This window comes from Vulpes lagopus, chromosome 12 (assembly GCF_018345385.1).
Source record: "Vulpes lagopus strain Blue_001 chromosome 12, ASM1834538v1, whole genome shotgun sequence".
Lineage (NCBI taxonomy): Eukaryota > Metazoa > Chordata > Mammalia > Carnivora > Canidae > Vulpes > Vulpes lagopus.
Window position 1 is genome coordinate 45,843,280 of NC_054835.1, and position 19,228 is coordinate 45,862,507.

Consider the following 19,228-nt stretch of genomic DNA (forward strand, 5'->3'; position numbering starts at 1 on the left):
TTTTTTTGGTTACGTAGGCTCCATGCCCAATGTGGAGCTTGAACTCACAACCCTACGATCAAGAGTCACGTGTCTACCAACTGAGACAGCCAGGGGCCCCTAACATCATTCATTTAAAAAATATGAGAATAAACTTTTTAAAACATTATTCCTTTTCCTCTTCTCATAATTCCATTCTATTCCTACCACAGTTTATGCTACATGTAATTTATTTTCATGTTAAGGTCTATTATTGATAACTTGTTCATAACTGTTTGCAACAAATATACATATATATGCATACATCTTAAAATTAAATTTTTGGAGATGCCAGGGTTGCTCAACAGCTGAACTTCCGCTTTTGCCTTCCACTCAGGGTATCATCCCTGAGTTCCTGGATCAAGTCCCACATCTGGCTCCCTGCAGGGAGCATGCTTCTTCTTCTGCCTATGTCTCTGCCTTCTCTCTGTGTCTCTCATGAATAAATAAATAAAATCTTAAAATTTTTTTTGTAAACTTAACAAGGCTTTAGGGATTATGCTTATTAGTACAGAGTTGCTCAATAGAAATATATTTCAAATTTTTTAAAATTACTTTTTTAAGTTTTTTGTTTAAGTAATCTCTACACCCAATGGGTGGCTTGAACTCAGGACCTGGACATCAAGAGTCAGATGCCCTACCACCTGAGCCAGCCAGGAGCTCCAAATATATTAAAATGTTTTATAGGAATTAAAATTAAAAAAAAAGAAATTAAAATTTTATTGGGAATGCATGCTTAGTTAGGGTGGGGTATTTTTCCTCTCATTAGCTCGTGTGTGGATGCACATCACTTTCTTATTAGAACGAGACAAGGTTTAGCAACACTTTTATACCCATTTTCTTTCCTTTTTTTAAAAAAACTTACGCAAAGGGGCACCTGGGTGGCTTATTGGTTGAGCATGTCTACCTTTGGCTCAGATCAAGATCCAGGGGTCCAGGGATCAAGTCCCACATGAAGCTCCCCGCAGGGAGCCTGCCCCTCCCTCCCTCTGCCTGTGCGTGTCTCTCATGAATAAATAAAATCTTTAAAATAACACACACACACACACAAACTTAAGCAGAGAAAATGTGCTCAAACAAAAAGTAGATGGACCACTACAGGGTTTGTTATATATAGCAGCCACTCAATTCTTTCTGAGTTGTTCAACAGTCCACTATATTTAAATCCATATTTAAATCCATATTTTCATTGTGTTGAAAGCAAAGCATTGGAAACCATTTAAACTATAAAGAGATGTTACCTAGATTAGGCCCTTCTCCATTACATTTTTTTTTTTAAAGATTTATTTATTCATGAGAGACAGAGAGAGAGAGAGGCAGAGACATAGGCAGAGGGAGAAGCAGGCCTCATGCAGGGAACCCGATGCAAGACTTGATCCCAGATCCCAGATCCCAGATCCCAGGATCACGCCCTGAGCCGAAGGCAGATGCCCAACCGCCGCTGAGCCACCCAGGCGTCCCGCCCTTCTCCATCTCAAACTGAGGACACAGATCTGTGCAAGGGCTTCATCAGCTTTTTCCTTGGGCTCCGCTGCGGGGAAAGGCATGGAATGAAGGGGGAACCGACAAAAACTTAGGGCAAGTTGGGTCGCTGACTTAACTTTGACCAACGCTGAAATTCGGAGCATTTCTAGAATGGCCAGGAAAGCATAGGAAAGCCTGACTACACATGCAGGTCGGTCTGCAAAGGCGTGTCCGCCGCCTGCCTTTGAGGATCCTGGGAGAGCAGCTCTCCAGTCTACCGGTCTACCGGAGGAGATTAGGGTGATTCCCGTTGGCTCTGGCCAGGCCGTCAGGCCGCAGGCCCCCGGCTAAGGGAGACTGTAAATTTCTACTGGACAGCGTGGAGAAGCCGCTCGGAATGTCAGCTGCAGCGAGAAAGTCAGAGCAGGTCACACAGGAGGTTTCACTCTCAGAGACTTGGCCTAGAATTTGCAGGCCTGCCCCCGCCGCAGCTAGCTCGCCCCCAGGCCACCCACGCCCCCATTCACCCGCACTGCGCCGTTATCTCTCTGACTGACATCCCTGTCAGCCAATCACCTTTGGGGCTGAGAAAGCGCCTGCCCCCCCGAAATAGGGCGGGGCAAGTCTTTGGAATGACAGACACTTACGCCAATAGGAAAGAGTTTCAGAAGCTACGGCTGCCCTAGCCAATGAGGAGAAGGAACCTTTCGAAAGAACAAGTCAGGCAGCCAACGGCCGGCGCCGCCACGGGGGTCGCGTGGCTTCCGTTTCAGGAGGGCGGGGCGGGGCTTCAAACGGAAGGTGGCTGTTGTCCGAGCCCAAGCAGGTTGGAAACTGGGGGTCGGGCCCGGCAGTCGTTGTCTGTCGCCGCGGCCCCGCTTCCGGGCTAGGCCGTCCCTGCCCGCCCCCGCCCCGCCTCCCTGCGGACCCCTCAGTCTCAGGCCCGGCTCCCCGCCTGACTCGCGCCCGGCCCGCAGCAGCTCGCTGTCGTCCCGGCCCGCACTGCGGCCCCGCCGCCGCCACCATGTCCCTGCACGGCAAACGGAAGGAGATCTACAAGTATGAAGCGCCTTGGACCGTCTACGCCATGAACTGGAGCGTGCGGCCCGACAAGCGCTTTCGTCTGGCGCTGGGCAGCTTCGTGGAGGAGTACAACAACAAGGTGGGCCGGGCAGGGGCTCGGAACCCAGCTGGCGGGGAGCGGGCCCCGGGAGCACCCTTTCCGGGCCGGAGCCCAGACCCCGGGACCCTGCCGCGGACTTGCCTTAGCGCTCCCGGAGTGGTTCCTCAGAGTCTGGCCCTGTGCAGAAGCTTTCGCACTCATTGTCTCGTTTAATCCTGACAGCATTCCTATGTAGTCAGGAGTGTAATTACCCCCCACCCCGTTTTACTTATGGGGAAACTGAGGCACCGTGTTGTGACTTGCCTGAGTCAGACAGCTATTTCGCGGGACAAATGGCCCTCAAAGTCGACTTTATCCCCCCAAGGGCTACGTCATTTATCACTCCAGTCCTCTCTCTTCCCGCCGCTTTGCTTCAACTTGCGGGGCGGAGAGGGATGGCTGTGAAGAAAGGTGCTGGCGCCTCAGTCGGTGGTCATACACTCTTGGCCACGCTAGATTTCTGTTAGGGCTGTTCAGTGTGCAGGCTTCCCCGACTCCTACTCCCATCCTCAGGTGCTATTCATGGATTCCCCCTCCCCGGCTCTTCTGCTTAACTGCTGTTGCTGCCTCTTAAAAGCGATCTCTTTTTGGAAGTTTTGTTCTGTGACCGTGATCCTGACACATTTTCAGATAATTCTATTTCAGAATAGAGGAGGACATGTTCCTTACCTTTTCTTGGCTTCTTTCATGCTGATGCAAAAGTGTAACCTGAGTAGTAAGTCTTTCTGGACATTGACAATTTGAGGATCTTTCATAGATGCACAGACAATAGGAAAAATCTTTTTAGCTGACATTGCAGCATCAATATATTTTTGAAAGTTGTTGAATGTGTCCGTAGGAAGAATTTTATTTCCTTTATCCCTTAATCTTTCTATTTACTGTATTAAACACTGTGAGAGTGAGAACAGAGCAACTGAGAGCCTTGGCTAGTGGTGTTAAAGCCTTCTTCAACTCCTGCTTGACACCATGAACATCAGGACTCAAGAATAAAACTGTGCGTACAGTGATAGGCATGGTGCAGGGGAAAAAGCCAAGTGGAATTTGGTTCTGTCTAGTCCACTAACTAGCTGTGGGGTGTTGCACAGGTTAATCTTATTATTTCTGACCTACAGTTTGTTGTAGGAAGAGTTCTTTTTTACACATAAAGGTCTTATCAAAAAACATTTGTGCATTGTAAGTTTGTTTACAGATTTCCGGAAGCATTTCTCTAGAGTCTAGGTCTCAACTTTGCATGCATGAGCTGGGGGTGCGAGAGGGAGAGGGACAAGCAAACTCTCCCCGCTGAGCGGGGAGCCCATTGTAGGACTTCATCCCAGCACTCTGAGATCATTACCTGAGCTGAAGGCAGATGTTGAACTGTTTGAGCCACCCAGGTGTCCCTCTAGAATCCCCTTTGAGAAACTGATGAAAACGAAGGACTCTCATTGCCCAGATATAATATACACAATTTACACACAAATCCCAGGGACTGCACACTGATACTGAAGTCTCCCTATTGTCTACAGAAAGCAGAGAGTCCTGAGCAAGACATAGTTTTATTTTCTGTATTGGCTCCCACTTCCTTATGCCCCATAGTGGATAGCAGAATGGAATGGAATTCAAGGTCCTGATGTGGAAACTATGTTAGTAAAATTGAGACCGCTAGAACTATTATTTAAGAATATGTGTTTAAAAAAAAAACAGTAAAATATATCTTTCATAGGGCTTGAGTTTTTTTTACTCAAATTGGTGGCCCCTTTTTTCTCATAAGGTCTTCCAGAGTCAATTTGGGTAAGATGAAGCTGCCTCATTTCTAAGAAAGGAGGAGCTAAGCCACAGTTAGGCTCCTGGTACAATCAGTGAAGTAACTGGGGTTAACCTCACTTATAGGAACTCTACCCCAAAGTTTGTCCTTTCATTTAGCAACCTAGTGGAACTCCTTTGTGCCAGGCACACCGGAACTATGGGTCTCAGTAGTGAAATGTAAACAGATAATCCCAGTAATCATGAGATAAGCAGTTATTTCTATCTTAACTCGTGGGCATGATGTAGGCAAGCCAGTACCTTAAAGCTATTTTTGTGCCCCAACTTCTCTAAGTCAGGGTTCTTAAAGTGTGTGTGTGTATATGCGGGCGTATGCATGCTATGGACACCTTGGGAATCTGAAGCCAGTAGACCTCTTTTCATAATTACATTTTCAAATGCATAAAATACATAGGACTACGAAAGGAAATTGATTATATTGAACTACGGTTATCAAAAACATTTTTTAAAAAGTGGAGTTATAGTAACAGGTACTTTTTTTTTTAGGGAGTGGGGGAGGTCCAGAGAGAGAGAGAATATCTCAAGCAGACTCCCTGCTGAGTGCAGAGCCCCTGGATGGGGCTTGAGCATGATCCTGAGATCATGACCTGAGCCAAAACCAAGAGTTGAACATCTAACTGACTGAACCACGCAGGTGCCCCTGTACTTTTTAATTAATTCATTAGATTACACCATCCAGTGTAAATATGACTATACTTTTAAAGTAGTGTGAGGATAAATAGCATTTCAAGATGGTTAATTATAGTAATGTGATATGATAAAAATATGATTTCTGTTAGTGACAAAGTCAGATATTGAGTTGGTTGTCAGTAGTTGTCTCCCTTCATAATGGAAGGAAATGCTAAATTTCAGCCAGAGGTTAGTGAAAATATGAAATGTGATTTTCCAGTTCAAGTTCATGGACCTCAAGTTAAACCCTGATGTAAAGGATCTGTGCCTAGGGGCTGGTGAGTAGTAAATACCGCTCTAGCACAATGCCTCTTAGGCTCAGTTTTGGACAAAACTTTTACCAAGGAGGTGCTGGACTTCACAATTTAGAGAAATTTAAAAGTTATTGGTTGGAATTTTCAGATCTTTGTTACCTGCTTGCTGTCGATAGTGATTACCAGCAGAGGGCAAAATAAATGGACACAGCTTTTAACATTGATGAAAAAAAGAAATGATGAAAAAAAAAAGATGATCCAGAAATGGTCATCTTTTTTATTGTGGAGACACTGACATGAGAATACATGATTATAATTTCTAAAAGGTTTGTAGTAATGTAATCATATTTTTCCTATAGTAAAATTATTTGTATTTGTAGTTCAGTAGAAATAAATTTTACTAGTATTTCAACAACTTGACTTTCAAGTGTTCCATCATCTGAATAAATTTGGGAATTGTTTTAGAGTAAAGAGCCAGATTCTATCAACTACATTTGGAATAAGAAGTCTCATTATCAGTATTTGTGTTTCATCTTTTTGTGGTCTCTACTGGGGGATATAGCAGCATTGGTGTTGGAGTGATGGTTTTCTAAATTTTAGTGTGTTTGAGATTCCTCTGAGGGATTTGCACATTCCTGGGCTCCACCTCTGAAGTTAACAGACGCTCAACTGAATCAGAAATAGGTGGTCCAGATGGCACTCTAAGAACATTACCCTAGGATTACTTTGGCATCTGCTGACCAGAGGCAGGAATCCTATCTTTCTGTATCTAACATGCACCTGAACTTTGATTCTGCTCTTCTATCCCATGCAAAAAGCTCTATTACCAGATAGTCCCTTTGAGGTATTTGGTGTTGAGGTTTCAGTCCTACCTCTTCCCAGTTTTGTGTGGCTTTGGGCAAGTTAATGTTTGTGCCTGTTTGCTCATCTGTAAGATGAAGGTAATAAGTAATACTAAATGGAGTTAATATATATGTAATGCGTTTAGGAACTCTGCCTGGGACATACATGGTAAGCAATTTAGAAATGTTGGCTGTTGTTATTTAATCATCATTACTGTATATGTATCATTGAAATATAATCAAGGAGAATTATATAGGTGTTATATAAATGTTACTTATATTTTCCAGAGAGGAATCAAGACCCCAGGCCAGAAAGCTACCTTAAAATATCATGTTCATTACTCTGCTTTTTAAAGACCTGGAGGAAAAAATTCCCTTGATTCCTTTCAACTAAATCCATTTTTGTGGTCTAGAAGCTTCTTGTAGTCAGACTCAGGTACTGTAATATACCAGTTTAAGCCCATTTTCTCTTATTCTACCTGGCTTAGACACAATAGCTGGTATTAGAATGCTGGTACATCTTCTGAGTTTTGACCATATCTATGATCTTTAGACAGGTGGTATTTGCTGTTTTAGGGCAAAAGATGGTACCAGTTCCTGGGCTTCTTTTCACTTATTTGCATGTTTCAGGGTTGGTTTTGAATAGAATTGGCAGATTGATAGGGGTTTATTTTTTCCTAATATTTATCTAGCTGACCATCATGCTTTAAGATTTAGCATCTAGAAAACATTTTGAGGTTCTGAAGAGAGAAATAGGTATACCTGATGCTTTTTGAAAAATACTGGTAGTGAATCTGGATAAGACTATCTTGTGCTTGAAATACACATGGGACGACTGCTTGCCTTTTCGGCCTGTGTTGATGCCTCTGAGATTTTAAAGTAGTTATTTTATCTATTTGGCACATAATGATTTTGACTCTGGCATATAAATTTTCGTTCCTTAGTATTTGTGGCAGCCCTTCAGGAATCTCTTCATTTAATCCAACAGATATGTATTGAACACATACTTAAGTGTTTTAGGCACAATTATGATACTTAGTAGCCTTCTGTGGCCTTTGCTACCAGATAGAAAATTGGCAACAAAAAAGACAAAGTGTTTTAGTACACCTAAGTATTTATGATAGATAGAATTTTGCAGTGCTCCATCAGTCCCTGTCAAGACTGTCAGCCAGGGGAATTTAAAATATAAAAGTCTTCTGATTTTAACTTCCTCCTTTCTTTTTTCTAGACAGTGAGAGGACTAATTCCTCCATGGGACCACTGGATAAAAGTGCTGCTGCTTTATTACTTTTTGTCATAACCTGGTTCATACAGACTTACTGGAGAAGCTGTGATTTGAGCAAGGAATGAATCTGTGTTCTGTAGGTAGTCTGGCTTGCCTGAGGCCAGGATGCTAGAGCTGTTGGCTTAGTCTCTGAGCTGACAGGGTACTATGACAGAATTCATCTCAGAGTTTGACAAGGCAAGGCTCCTCTGCAGACATTGATCAACAATACTCAGTCAAGAACAGGCTTGAAGGGAGGACAAATGGAAAAGATTAAGAAAAGCTGGTTTATTCTCACAGGATTTTGCTTAGCTGATTTTGGTTATATTAACAATCATAGAAAATGTTCCACTGACTGGAGTGGCCTATTGATTTGCATAACTTGGGGCTTTAACACAATTACATATATACGGAGGTGCCTGAGTGGCTCAGTTGGTTAAGTGACTCTTGATAATGGTTCAGGTCTTTATCTGAGGGTTGTGAGATCCAGCCCCACTTTGGGCTTCATGCTGGGTGCCTACTGGAGCCTACTTAAAAAAAAAAAGAAAGAAAGAAAGAATTACATGTATATACACATTCATCTTCATGTTCTGATACTAGCACTGTGTGTAATAAAGTGAAATACAGTTTCCTTTCTCAGGGAGCATGAAATAACAAGATAGGCATGACATCTTTTAAATTTTTTTAAAATGTAAGATGTGAATTTTACTATGTGAATAGTAACTTATGTTGTTACTCATGAAAGCATTTGAAGGTGAAGACGTGGTCATGTCTCTTTGCAGTAAATATTTTATGTTGCATATAGGCTTATTTAGAGATTTATTTACTTATTTTATAGAGAGATTGGGGGTGGAGGTGTGGGGGCAGGGGGATAGGGAAAGAGAATCTCAAATAGGCTCCACACCGAGCATGGAGCCTGACATGGGGCTCTATCCCATGACCCTTAGACCACGACCTGAGCCAACCAAGAATCGGCTGCTCAATTGACTGCACCACCCGTGCACCCTGCATATATGTGTCTTAGGAGACATTTGACATAATAATATCCATTTTGACATAGTAATATCCACGGTTTAGGGCAGCCCTGGTGGCTCAGTGGTATAGAGCCTACCTTTGACCCAGGGCATGATCCTGGGGTCCCGGGATCAAGTCCCACATCAGGCTCCCTGCATGGAGCCTGCTTCTCCCTCTGCCTGTATCTCTGCCTCTCTCTCTGTGTGTGTCTCTCATGAATAAATAAATAAAATCTTAAAAAAAAAAAGACTTTATGGAAATAAAAGTTTAAAGTAATGAGTTTAAACTCTTTCTCTCAAGAAAAATGAACACAAAACATTGACACTGAAAACTTTCCTAGGAAAGTTGCTCAGTTTTAAGGATGAAGAAAGAATTGGGCAGCCAGGCAAAAACAGTTGAGTCCTCTTGAAGAGGAGAAATTAGGTGTACCACATTTGATGACAGAAGGTAATTGAGCAATGTCTACAAATGTGCAATTATTATAGATTGTGCCACTATAAATACCTGAGAATATGCTTAAAAATATAGATTTATGTTGTAAAAATAATTCACTTAAAAAATATTTTATTCATTTATTTGAGAGAAAGAGAACAAGTAGCAGGAGCCACAGAAGGAGTGGCAGACGGACAGAGAGAAGCAGGCTCCCTGCTGAGCAGGAAGCCCAATACAGATCTAGATCCCAGGAACCTGGAATCATGACCTGAGCCAAAGGGAGATGCTTAACCAACTGAGCCACCCAGGCACCCCAAAATAATGCACTTTTAGAAAAGATAACTCAATTTACAAAAATGGGCCATGTACTAAGAAAATAAATTTTTTAAGTTAAGGGAAGTCAGTTGATTAGGAAAAATCACTACATATCAAAACTTAAGGGAGGATGAGAGAACTGAGGCCCAGATATGATAAATGACTTACCCAAAGTGACATAGATGGTAAAAGCAGAGCCAGAATTGGAATATTGTTTGTCACCAGAGCCTTAAAAATAAATATATACAAATGTGGAAAAAAAAAAAAGAGAAAAAAGAACGTGTTGAAAAACAAAGGGAAACAATTGCCCTATCAGAATAAAATAGAATAAATACACTGGATTGGTATAGTTATAGCCAGAGAGATTATTGGAACCACACAGAATGTTCCAAAATGGATCTAAGTATATATAGAAATGTAGTATGTGGTAAGATAAAACCTTAATTCACTAGGAAAAAAATTAATAAATTATATTGGCATAATTGGCTGTCTGCTAGAAAAAATTAGAGCCTGCTAATTAATGTTGTATATTAAAATCAATTCTGGATCTAATATTTAAATGTTAAGAAAAGTCTCAAAAACAATAATAGAAGAAAACTGATTAGGAAATTTGTACTGAGGCAGTAGGGGTGAGCAGAAGAGAAGACAATCTTAAAACCAATCGCTAAATCCAGAGTCAAATAAGGAAAAGATTGGCAGATCATATTACATACAAATAAAACATTTCTATGTGAGGAGATAATGCTGTGGATAAAGTCAAAAGACAAATGGTAGGCCAGGGGAAATACTTTCAAAACATGACAGGTTAATGTGATAGAAAAATGGACCAAGTATAAATAGCTAGTTCATAGGAGCAAGTATGAATGTTGAATAAATAGGAAAAGATGCTCAACCTCACAGTTAAGGGAAATGAGAATTGACCAAGTAATTTTTTTTTCCTTTTAAATTGATAAAAATAAAGTTAACTGCTTCTAGTGTTGATGGTTTGAGGAAATGAACACATGCTGGTAGGAGTGTGAATTGCTATATCCTATTTGGAAAGTAATTCAGCATCCCATAAAACTAAAAATGCACATATCTTGGGATGTCTGGCTGGTTCAGTTGGTAAAGCGTGTAACTCTTGATCTTAGGGTCATGAGTTAAAGTTCCACATTGGGCTTGGGGATAGAGCCTACTTAAAAAATAAATTTAAGGGATCCCTGGGTGGCGCAGCGGTTTGGCGCCTGCCTTTGGCCCAGGGCGCGATCCTGGAGACCCGGGATCGAATCCCACGTCGGGCTCTGGGTGCATGGAGCCTGCTTCTCCCTCTGCCTGTGTCTCTGCCTCTCTCTCTATCTCTCTGTGACTATCATAAATAAATAAAAATAAAAAAAAAATAAATTTAAGAATTAATTGATTAAAAAAATAAAAATTTAAAAAAAGAATTAATTGATTAATTAAAGCAAGTATTGCTGCATTAAAATGAATAAATAAATACAATATGCATACCTTCTAATACAGCAGTCTCATTCTTGGGATTGGCCTTCAGAAATAAAGATAGCAGTATATAAGCACACACGTATGGGGCATGTTAAGTAGTGGCAAAAAAGGGAAACAACATGCATCATTAGGAGAGTTGTTGACCAACATAGTATGGTACATTTATTCCATGAAATATGTATGCATCAGTTAAAGAATGAGTTGGATCTCTTTATTTACCTGAGGGATGTCCTCATTTTGTTAAATTAATGAAAAGATTATAGCATTGGATATAGTATAGTATTAAAAGATTATAGCACTGGAACTTTTCTTTTTTTTTTTTTTTTAAGATTTTATTTATGTATTCATTCATGAAAGACACATACACACACACACAGAGGCAGAGACACAGGCAGAGGGAGAAGCAGGCTCCATGCAGGGAGCCCGATGTGGGACTCGATCCCGGGACTCCAGGATCACGCCCTGAGCCGAAGGCAGGCGCTAAACCGCTGAGCCACCCAGGGATCCCCAGAGTATTCCATTTTTCTAAAAGTTGAGAGAAAACCCTATACTTGTGTGTATATATGTTTGAGCATAAAGAAGCAATATACAGTAAATAATTGTGATGTTGTGCCCAAGATTGCAAATCTGAGAAACCACCACGGAGCCGACACTGATGCAAGCGCACGAGGGTTTATTAGCAAGCTCGTATGCATAACACAGCGGAGCAGGGACTTGGACCCCGAAGTGGGTTACAGCTGGGTTTTTTATGGGCTGGTCTAGGGGATTTTCAGAAGGGGTGGAGGAATTGGAGGAATTTCTCAAGTTCTGTTTACAGTCTGATATGGGACTTTCAAGGGCATTGAGCTCTGTTCTCATTCTAACATGGGACTTTCTGCCACTGGCTTGGGCTCTGTTCTCATTCTGATATGGGATTCCCTACCGAGGACATTCTGCAGTTTTTCCTGTAAAGTTCAGCTCTTATTCACAGGGGCCTAAGATGGCTGTACTTGTGCTAATGCTAACTTGAGGTGGAATGGCCTTAATTTTTCTCGGCCTCCACAGTAATCTATTGGGTATGGGATGAGGGGAAGTTATTCACTTTTTTGTGTACCTATACTTTGGTCTTATACAATGGTCATACATTTTATAATTCTTCAACAATCTACAAAAGTTAATTTATTTTTTATTTTTTTAAAAATATTTTATTTATTGGGATCCCTGGGTGGCGCAGCAGTTTGGCGCCTGCCTTTGGCCCAGGGCGCGATCCTGGAGACCCGGGATCGAATCCCACGTCAGGCTCCCGGTGCATGGAGCCTGCTTCTCCCTCTGCCTATGTCTCTGCCTCTCTCTCTCTCTCTGTGACTATAATAAATAAATAAATAAATAAATAAATAAATAAATAAATAAATAAATATTTATATATTTATTCATGAAAGACACAGAGAGAGAGAGAGAGAGAGGCACAGACACAGGCAGAGGAAGAAACAGGCTCCATGCAGGGAGCCCTATGTGGGACTCGATCCCGGGACCCCAAGATCATGCCCTGGGCTGAAGGCAGCGCTAAACCGCTGAGCCACTCAGGCTGCCCTACAGAAGTTAATTTAAAGAATAAGATAAACCCAATTAAAAGATCATGAAAAATTAATTTAAAAAGGTCATTTAGTTAGAACTTGTAAGTCTGAGCAAGAAAATATAGAAGATGTAAGGTATTAAGGGTAGAATTTTGGTGTCTAAATTCTACCAGTCACCACCTTTCCCCTTGGGAGCTTCTTATCAAGGAACTTATATACCAGTAGTAATAATAGCCAGAGGAGAAGTCTAGCCCCACCCACTCTGCTAATGGCTGAACAGGCACCTCCGGTATGATGCTACTCCCTGGTAAACTAAGTTGGAGAAATGCAGATTAGTCTTAAAACTTAAGTGAGACTTTCTGCTTTTCCACGTCTGATTTATGGGCAGATGCAACCTGACCTCACCTCCTCAGGTGAACGTGGAGAGAAACTGGAGCAAAGGATGACCAGATCCATGATGAGTAGCTGGTTTGCCTCTCCATCTAGGAGCAGGCTGGGCAAGAGCAGGTGCAGTTGTGCCTGCCTAACAGCAGTCAGGCCCCCTAGTAGGACATGTACACATGCCTGGCTCATGCTTTGGTCAGTTTAACAGTTGGAGTTCATTAGGGGTGGGGATGCTAGAGCAGAACTCCTCACCCTCAGTATTTTTTCCCATGGGGGACAGGGACAGAAACTCCCTTTCCTGTGGACATATGTGGACATATGGAGTAGGAGGGAGGGTGCAAGGATTGAGAGTGCTACTAATGGTTTTTTAAGACTATAGTCAAAAGCCTAGGTGAAGCATAGTTTTAAGGCAAAACAAAGTGCCAAACTTCAGGAGAATATCTGAATAATTAAATTCCTAAGGATTTTTTTTTTTTTTTTTGAGAATTGAAAATGTAGTCAAAAATCTATTCTCAAAAAAGCACCACTCTCAGAGTTTTATGGACAAATTTATCAAAGAAATAGTAATCATCTATAAGAGTTCCTATAAATCAACAAGAAAAAGATAGATACAACTCAGTAAACTGGGCAAATGTTTTAGGTCGGTGTTTTTATAGCATAATAGTGAAGAGCTTGGGCTGTGAGACAGGATTACCTATATTTAAAAGGCAGCTTCATGGCAGCCCTGGTGGCTTAGTGGTTTAGCGCCACCTTCAGCCCAGGACCTGATCCTGGAGACCGGGGATCGAGTCTCACGTCAGGCTCCCTGCATGGAGCCTGCTTCTCCCTCTGCCTGTCTCTCTCTCTCTCTCTCTCTCATAAATAAAATTAAAAAAAAAAAAAAAAGATTTAAAAGACAGCTTCAGGGGCACCTGGATGGCTCAGTCAGTTTGATGTCTGACTTGATTTTGGCTCAGGTTGTGGTCTCAAGTTCATGAAATTGAGCCCTGAGCCTGAGAGTCTCTGTTTCCCTCTGCCCCTCCCCCAGCGTGCACATGCACTCTCTGTCTCTTAAATAAATAAATAAATAAATATTAAAAATCTTTAAAAGACAGCTTCATGATTGTTGGCAGGATACTTACCGTCTCTTTTACTTAGTATCTTAGGAAAGTGGAAAGAAGAATAGTACCTACGTTGTGAAGATGGTGAGAAGATTAAATGAGGTAGTGCTTGCAGTAAGCACTGTGCTTGTACTTGGCCCACCATAAGCACATAGATGATTAACAATTGTTACTATTAATCAGAAGTAGAAATAGTAAACAAATATGCTCAGCATCAAGAGTAAAATGGTGAAATACTGTTTTTATCCATCAGATTAGCAAAAATGTAAAAGATTATTTTCAGTGTTTTAAAAGTTATGGAGAAATTGGCACTCTTGTATACTGTTTAGGAAGTATACATGGAAGCAACTTCAAATCTCTTGGATCAAATCTATAAACTTTTTAAAGCTTAACACTCATAGTTTCTGTGGTACTAACATTTAAAATGTAATGCAATAATTATACCTCTAGCAATCTATTCAATAAAGCATTTGCACATGTGCACGAAGTATAATAGCAAAACAATGGGCTATAATCACAATGACTGAATGGTTAATAAGTTATGATGTTCTTAACATGGCCTGCTACAGAAGAATGAGGTAAACATGAGAATACCTTCCAAGATAAGTTAAGAGCAAGTTGCAGAATACATTATATGGTCCAGGCTTCTTTATGTTTTTTAAAACACCCTACCATGTACATATACATACAAATGCACCGAAGACCATTGGGAAAGCTACACAGCAAACTGGTTTGAGAGTAAGTTGAACTAGGGGGTGGAGTTAATGGGAGACTACCACTTCACTCTCTATTATGTGAATATTCACAGAAAACTTCCATTTTCTTTCATCATCTCATTTTAAACATGTATTTGTTTATTTTATTTTATTTTTTTAAGATTTTATTTATTCACGAGAGATAGAGAGGCAGAGACACAGGCAGAGGGAGAAGCAGGCTCCATGCAGGGACTCCAGGAATCGATCCTGGGACTCCAGGATGTAGTCATCACACCCTGAGCCAAAGGCAGACATTCAACCACTGAGGACCCAGACATCCCTTAAACGTATATTTGAACAAAAAACAGTAACAGTGAGAGCCAGTTGTTATTCCTCTCAATAGTTAGAGAAAAGAGCTGAAGTCCGGTTAAGGATAAAACAGGTCTGTGCAAACTTGTGAAGTCTTTGGGAAGATCAGGAAAGATGAAATCCCAGCCATTACCTACTTCTTTCCTGGGTTAGGTACTGTTGTGCAGAGGTGGTCAGACCTTGCTAAATCAGTCATCCAGGGAGGTTAAGAATATAGATAGATTCCTGGGCCCTACAAGACACTTGTTGAGTCAGAATCTTGGGCTAGAGCTAGGGACCCCAGGAATGTGTAGAGCACTCCAGGTAAATCTAAGGGGCCAGATTTGGAGACCACTGCTGTTTGCAGTAGAAGCAGAAGTAAGACCAGCCCTGTTTTTAAGGCATTTACTGGGTGAAATAGCAGAAGACAATAATGTAGGTACTTCCATTTGGCAGTATGGGGTTAGTCACCAAATGGCATAGATCAGTACTGAAAGATCACACTGTACCAGGGAGACTATAGATGGTTTATGAAGGAGGTGAGACGTAGTAGTAATATTAAAAGCTCATACACTGAGTATGACACTAGCCTAAGCAGTATACACACAAAGGGTGTTTACATACAAAGAATGTCACAAAGAACTCTGAGGTAGGTACTGTGAATGTCTTCATTTTACAGATTGGAAAACCAGTTTAGCAAAGTTAAGTAACATGTCCAAGGTTCTACAACTAGCACGTAGTAAGTAAGGAGCTCTGGATTCCTGAAATTGGGTGGGATTTAGTTTGACAAAAAGAGGTAGAGTTTTACAAGCATAGAGGGCAGTGTAAGGAAAGGAACCTGAAAATATAAGCAGCAGTGACTAGATAAATAAGAGTGGAAGTAAGATAGGCTAGGGCCAGGTAATAAAAGAGCCCTGCATGTCTCATTAAGAGGACATAAGGGGAAAAAAAAAAGGGATATTAGGGGCAAATGCTCACAGGATCTGATATTTCAAGGTTGGGGGAATCTGATGACCTGAAAGGTAGCTTTTAGAAGGGTATGTAGTGTTTTCTGTAGTTTAACCCCACAGCGTTACCTGCGTGATTAGGGAGATTTTTGTCTCTTGAGCTTGCTGCCCTATCCTCAGAACTTAGTGCCTGGCACCTAGTAGCCACTCATTAAAATTCATTGAATAGGTACATAAATGAAGTATCTGGTTCAAAATCTGTATGCGAGGCTTATTCTTTATTCTACCCAATGAGCCCCCAAATTTAACCTCTCAGGTTTTCTCCTCCCTTCCCCACCACGGTTGATGCGAATTTTCCCTGTTCCATCTAGAATCTTCCTTCTTTATTATTTTCTGTAAAGGTCCGAATTTTAAATTCTCAAAGAACTGTTCATTCAGCCATAATCCCTCTAATGGCCATCCCTGGTTGTCCCCTGCCATTCTTACTACCTGTCACCTGTCTAATGGCCATCCCTGGTTGTCCCCTGCCATTCTTACTACCTGTCACCATAGGCCCTTAACCTTTTCCAGTTTTCCTGTGGGTCTCTGGGTTGAGCCCCTTGCCTGGCAGACAGTCCTGCCCAGCATTACCAGGACTCATATCTTACCTCCAAGGCCTCATAGTCCTATTACCACCTTCTCAGACACATTCATAGGGGAAAGCCCACCTAGGTCCTCAGTTTGCTTTCAGGGCTCTGCAGCCTGCCCAGGCATACCTTCCCAGCACCATCTGCACTGCTGTCTCAGATGGTTCCTCTCAAACAGGTTTTCTTGCTGCTCCTAGGTGGGTCATTTAGTTTGCTGCCTTAGTACATTGATTTGTTCTTTCTCTCTCATCTCTTGAGGTGGCTTCTCTTTCATCTTTGCATCCCCAGAGCCTTTACACATACCTTTGGAGACTGCTCAGATCCTATCTCTACTTCTCACTTGCCCCCTTCGAATTATTGCTCTTTCTTCTAAACTTTTACCAATTAACTGTGTTATAAATAAGCAGCCTATCATGTATTATCTGTGATACCACTTTCATTGCTGTCTTAGGGTAGTGTTACTGACTTTTAGAGCCATGGGGTTTTTTCTCCTTTTATGTCTTCATACATCATCTCCTTTAACACATTATATTTTTTGATTTTTGAAAGCCTATAGATGTCCCATAAAAATGAATATTTAGATTTAGTCATCATCAGGTTTTTAAAAGGCATGGATAGATATATAAATACACGTAGTAAAATCCTTAGGAATCTACCAAAAAAGCTACTAAAACTAATAACTAATTTAGCAGAGTTACAGGATTTAAGAGTAATGTGCAAAAGTCAGTTCTATATAGTGGCAATAAACAATTGGAAATGGGATTTTTAAAATAATTTCATTTCTAATAGGATAAAAAACACTTAGGAATAAAGTTAATGAAAAAAATGCATTGAAAACTTCAAAACACTGCTGAGAGAAATTAAAGAAAGCCTACATAAGTGGAGAAAAATGCTGTTTATAGGCTGGATGACTCATTATTGTTAAGAGAGCAGTTTTTCCAGACTGATTTATAGATGCAACACAATTCTAAGCCAAAGCTTAGCAGGCTTTTTGTAGAATTTAATAAGTGGCTTCTAAAACTTACACAGAAAAGCAAATATATGGAATAGCTAAACCATTCTGAAAACAACAAAATTGAAGAACTCACACCATCTGATTTTAGGACTTCACTGGAAAGCTGCTATAATCAAGACAATGTGGTGCTGGTAAATGGATAGGCATGTAGATCAGTCGGACAGAATAGAGTCCAGAAATAGATGTGCAAATAGACGGTCAATTGATTTTCAGCAGAGTGGCCAAAGTAATTAAAAGGAGAAAGGATAGTTTTCATCACATGATGCTGGGACAGTCAGATATTCGTATGGAAAAAAAAGCGAACTTTGATTCATACTTGGCATCATATAAAGCAATTAACTTGAAATGGATCGTAGGCCTAAATATAAAGCCTAAAACTCTAAAACATTTATTTATTTATTTATTTATTTATTTATTTATTTATTTATTTATTTATTTAAAACTTTTAGAAGAAAACATAAAAAATGTGTGGCCTGCAATGGGTCAAAGATTTCCTAGCAAGGACACAAAACCATGAGTTAGAAAAGAAACAATAAACTGACATTATCAAAATTTATAATTTCTGTTCTTTAGGTCGCCTGGCTAACTTGGTTTGTAGAGCATGTGACTCAATCTCGAGGTTACGAATTGGAGTCCCACAGGGTGTAGAAGTTACGTAAATAAAACTTCCAAAAATACAATTTCTGTTCTTCAAAAAACGCTGAAAAAAAATGATGGAATAGCCATAGACCATTAAAATATACTTGTAAAACACATAACCAGGGGGGGCTTATATCCAGAATACGTAAAGAACTCTAAAAACTTAAGAAATAAGAAAACAGCCTGGTAAAGAATGAAGTGAAACTATTCTGTAGGATATTGTAATGGTGGACACATGTCATAATCTATAGATTGTACAACACAAAGAGTAAACTTTATTTTTTTAAGATTTTATTTATTTATTCATGAGAGACACAGAAAGAGAGAGAGGCAGAGACACAGGCAGAGGCAGAAGCAGGCTCCATGCAGGGAGCCCGATGTGGGATCCCATCCCGCGTCTCGAGGACCACGCCCTGGGCCAAAGGTGGTGCTAAGCCGCCAAGCCATCCAGGGATCCCCAAAGGGTAAACTTTAATATAGACTAGACTTTGGGTGGTTATGTGTCAAAGTAGGTTCATCAGTTGAAAATGTACCACTTTGGTACACGTACTTTGATAGTAGAGGTGGTGTACACGTGTTGAGGGCAGGAGGTAGAACACTGTACTTTCTGCCCAGTTTTTCTGAGTCTAAAAAAGCAAGTCTTTTTTTTTTTTTAAAAAAAAAGGACAAAATACCTGAATAGGCTCCAGTGGAGAATAAATAGGGATGGCAAATAAGCAAATGAAAAGATACATAGTATCACTAGTTACTAGGGAAATGTAAGTGAAAATATTGTTATATACCTGTTAGAATGATTAAAAAAAAAAAACTGGCAATACCAAGTGCTGACAAGGATGTGGAGTGTGTGGACCTCTCCTATATTGCTAGTGGGAAGGCAGAAGGACATAGCCACTTTAGAAAACAGGTTGGCTGTTTGTTTTTTAATCAAGTTAAACATACATTTACGAGGTGACCCAGCAATTCTACTCTTAGTTGTCTACCCAAGAGAAATAAAAGCTTATCCAAGAAAAATGTATGCAAAAATATTCATAGCAATATTTATAATGATCCCAAACTAGAAATAATCTAAAAGTTCATCAGCTGGTAAATAAATGGGTACCCAATTATAGTATTTCCACATAATGCAATGTTTTCAATGATGAAAAAGAAAACACTACTGATAAACCCAGTAACAAGATGATTCCTAGGAGCATTGTATGAAAAAT

The 19,228-nt window shown here is 40.6% G+C and overlaps 1 protein-coding gene across 2 annotated transcripts in view; it reads left to right on the forward strand.

The window, feature by feature from the left end:
- The first annotated feature begins 2,287 nt into the window (after nt 1-2,287).
- The window catches only part of DCAF7 (DDB1 and CUL4 associated factor 7), a 31,334-nt gene continuing 14,393 nt past the window's right edge, over nt 2,288-19,228 (forward strand). For both annotated transcript variants that reach the window (XR_005983131.1, XM_041725407.1), the window contains exon 1: nt 2,288-2,644. Coding sequence is in view for 1 of the 2 variants with exons in the window: in XM_041725407.1 (XP_041581341.1) it covers nt 2,507-2,644 (138 nt within the window). In the remaining variant the exon portion in view is untranslated. The remainder of the gene's footprint in view (nt 2,645-19,228) is intronic.